Source organism: Colletotrichum orchidophilum, assembly GCF_001831195.1.
Source record: "Colletotrichum orchidophilum strain IMI 309357 chromosome Unknown Scaffold_1.1, whole genome shotgun sequence".
NCBI classification, from domain to species: Eukaryota; Fungi; Ascomycota; class Sordariomycetes; order Glomerellales; family Glomerellaceae; genus Colletotrichum; species Colletotrichum orchidophilum.
The window spans coordinates 185,307-188,870 of record NW_019172957.1 but is presented as its reverse complement, the minus strand read 5'-3'; the positions used below and the strand labels follow the sequence as shown (position 1 = coordinate 188,870).

The following is a 3,564-nucleotide window of genomic DNA, read 5'->3' as shown; positions in this document are numbered from 1 at the left end:
CGGAGGACTTGTCCCGGATGCATTAGTCGATGAGATGCCAGGGATTCAACGACAGCCGAGCATCACCCGGTGTGTCGTTGTTCTGGTAGACTCTACGGTTTTGGCCTCTTCGGCCAACCATAGTGCTTTCTACGAAACACTTGGCAAGGCATCGACAAATGGATCTGCGGTCCTATTAATCTCGATCTACTTTGGCGTCCGACGCACATACAAATCTCACAAGGCCACTATGGCGCAGGCTCCGGTGCTTGTCGAACTTGTGTTGTCGAGACTGGCGACGCAAAAGGAGCTCGGCGAGGAAAATAAAAATGACGTACTACGGTGATTAGTGCACTCGTCCGACGAGCGCGATCGCATCTGGATCAAGGTGAAGGCGGCCGTGGAGCAGAACAGCAACGTTCGAACCACCTCGGTCAAAGAGAAGGCAGGTGCTACGAGGCTAACCGTACCTGTAGTCTCAGGAGTACCTTAGGTAGATGGACCGATTGCCGGAGACACTGGCGCAGGGTGGGGGTGGCGTCAGGGAACCGGAGGGGCAGTGTGGCTGGGGACCCGCCATCCGCTCAGTATGGGCTCGTGTGGCGTGTGGCCCCCAAGGTTGTGGCTCAAGCTGCTGGGAGCGTCTCCCACTTCCTCCTCCACACATAGACTCAACACCCCCATCAGACCGCAAGATACCCAGATTGCCTGCCTCTTTGACAAATTCACGCCCAACACACTCAATTGAATGCCCCAAGCTTTCTTCCACAGGTGTAAGCCACTGCTAATCGATGCTTCAACCATGTCCAATTCGCTAAACTGGACTTGGCGCGACAATGTTCGCGCCATATCGTTCACAACTCCTCGACCGCCACTACGCACTCCCAGCAGAGCGCTCAAGCTCCTTTGACCGAGTTGGATGCAATGAATGGTGAGTTGCTCCGCGGCTTTGGCCAAATACCCCTTCTGCGTAAGCACCACTTCTCACATCAGCGAGAAGTTCAAGATCTCGAGGCAGCGTCAGGCTAGCAGTCGGTTGCGATCGATAATATCTTATTCAGCCCAACCACGCCAAGCACACTGCCCTTTTGGGACCGAGAAGTGTGCTTCGTGGCCGATGCTTGATTGGATGTGCGGGGTGATGGAGCTGCTGGTTGAGCGCCTCTTTTGGTTCATGTGGGGCCCCGAGGATGAAAGAGTCGATGAAGTATAAGGAAGGTTATGGGCAGTTGGGCTACGCGAAGGATACGAGTGTCATCTGCTCCTGGGATGCGAACTTTGGGCACATGGCGCGTATCTTCCAGCTTGGCAAGTCCACCATGATGGTGCGGTTTACGTTGATTGGCATAGGACGTGGGCAACCCCAATGTGTTGCAGGCACAAATTTCACCCCGTGGTCAACAACACCCATCCGCAAGTGCATCATTTCTATAATGGTCTCTTGTAAGTTGTTGGAAATCTGTTGGAGTCGAATGCCATATCCCTTTCTATGCGCGCTCCAAACGGCCATACATGGCATCAAAAGGACGTGGTGCTTTCAGAAGATGTGGCGCGGCCCAGTTCTAACTTCTGGCAGATGGACGTGACAATTGAGAGCTCTTTACGTCACGACACGCCAACGTACCTACTTAGATGCTGACTTCTCTCCCGCTAAGAGATAAGCGATAAGGAAAAGTGGGGAGTGAATGTTCGATCGCAGGACTCAGTTCCCATTTTTCTAGCGGTGCGCTGGGGTTGTCCCACCGTTCGATAGAACTAACGCTTACTCTTTATTTTCTATTCTCACTGCACCCTAATGTTACAACCCAACATACATAACAAGACCATAGGTTCCCCCGCAGGTCTATGGCGGCTACCACGCTAAATATATAATGAAATATTCAATTTTCTAAACTTTTGGCTTTTAATATACATAAATTATATATAATAAAAAAGAAATCTCAATTGAGTTTATTCTTCCTTATGTAATTAACGTTATTTTATGTTTTATATTTTTTATTTACTTTTATTGAGCATTTTAAAGAGACAGTATTATAATTTATTAGACGTAGTATATCTAGATTTTTGATTTTAAGTATGGTTTTATTTCAAGGTAATGAATTCGCTTGATAGCTTTCTTCATACTTCAATCGCCCCTTCTTTTCTATCCTCTTGTAAAGAATACATGCTTTCGCTTGTGTCCTCCTTTACGGTAGTAAAGAAAGGTATTAGATAGTTAATCAGGGCCCGCAGTGCCGCCAAGCTGCCGCACACAACGGCCACGTTCATCTCTACGCCACTCCAGCTCACGACATCTGCATTATCCCCTAGCATTAAGAATGTTAGTAACGATCGAATGTCGCAACATTCCTCCCTTGGGTGGTGACTGACATGTTGGGTCGAAGCTATTAGCAAAGGAGACTAAGGACTTAAGTCGAACGACGCTCGCAATACAGCCGCTAAATGCCTCGTCAGTATTTTCAATCAAGACAGAGGAGGCTATGCTTCTTACAATGAGCCGAGGCAGAACATAAAGATCAAGCCGAGCTTCTTTTTGAGTCCTAGCTGCAGGTGCAGAAGCTCGGGGATCGGCATAATGAGAAGTACCACATCCTCGGCGATACCAGAGATAGCACCCGCGTACCCGATGGCCTTGAGGTTGAGACAGTGTCCCTTGGCCGATTTATCCCAGATTGCGGTAAGCGGAACGCATTGGAACGCGAGCAGGAAAAAAAAGATGAGCCCGCGGACTATGAGCACCGCAATTGCGACCTTCGCAGCTATTTGTGATCGCTTCCCTGGGAAGACTCGGTGGTAGAAACAACAGATTGTGATCTTTGCGGTGACACTATTAACGTTTAGCTTACAAGTTTCCACAACTGGGCTTTCGTGCGAGACTCACGTTACGAGAACGTAGATGATTTGCATCGCGTAGAACAACTAGGTATGCACACTAATTAGATACTTGAACGCGAAGACACAGCCATGAAAAGGTCGACTTGCCTGTAGAATGGGCTTGGCATTACTAGGGTCAATGACCCAGTAATGCTTCCCAAATCCTAGGGAGCAGACTGCAGAATCAAGTCAGCATATGTATCCCCTATCATGGCGAAACCGTATGTGTCTTACTCGCTACGCCACATGCCGATATAACAATGAGCAAGCCCTTTGATTATTAGTTCCCAAGGCAGAGTCAAGAGGCGGGATGAGAATAGTCACGGGCATACCAAAGCGAGCATTGTAACGTAGTCATCCCACCATAGCTTATGAGCAACGGTCCAGCGGGCGAAAAGTCTTAGAAACACGATGAGTGTCGAGATAGCTGGCAGCGTGATGGCGAATATAGCGTAACTTCCCTTCCGTTGCTGATTCGGGTATTCGTGGCACAGAATTTGTGATTTTCGTGTAGCATCTAGATAGGAAAAGCTTTAGTATAAGGCTCAAAAGTGCTAAGCATAAGCGATATGCACTCACCAACCTGATCAGCAAAGTCACAGGACAGTTGTACGCATGTTGAAACTCTTAGTTGAATGTCATCGTTCGTGCAGGCGCATTTCGCAAGTCCGTTGAGCTGACAGCTTCCAGATGAGAGAACCTCGGAGAAGC

At 48.6% G+C, this 3,564-nt stretch overlaps 2 protein-coding genes across 2 annotated transcripts; both read right to left on the bottom strand.

Annotated features, from left to right (window-relative positions):
- Positions 1-2,097: 2,097 nt before the first annotated feature.
- Positions 2,098-2,886, bottom strand: CORC01_00040 (uncharacterized protein; the record flags this gene model as incomplete). Its single annotated transcript, XM_022611698.1, has 4 exons — positions 2,098-2,285; positions 2,350-2,417; positions 2,471-2,806; positions 2,861-2,886. 4 exons carry the CDS (start codon positions 2,884-2,886, stop codon positions 2,098-2,100), a joined length of 618 nt encoding a protein of 205 aa, XP_022481703.1.
- A 287-nt stretch (positions 2,887-3,173) lies between these two features.
- On the bottom strand, positions 3,174-3,356 carry CORC01_00039 (uncharacterized protein; the record flags this gene model as incomplete). Its single annotated transcript, XM_022611697.1, has 1 exon — positions 3,174-3,356. A coding segment is annotated over one exon (183 nt), but the record flags the coding sequence as incomplete, so codon positions are not given.
- Between the last annotated feature and the right edge of the window lie 208 nt (positions 3,357-3,564).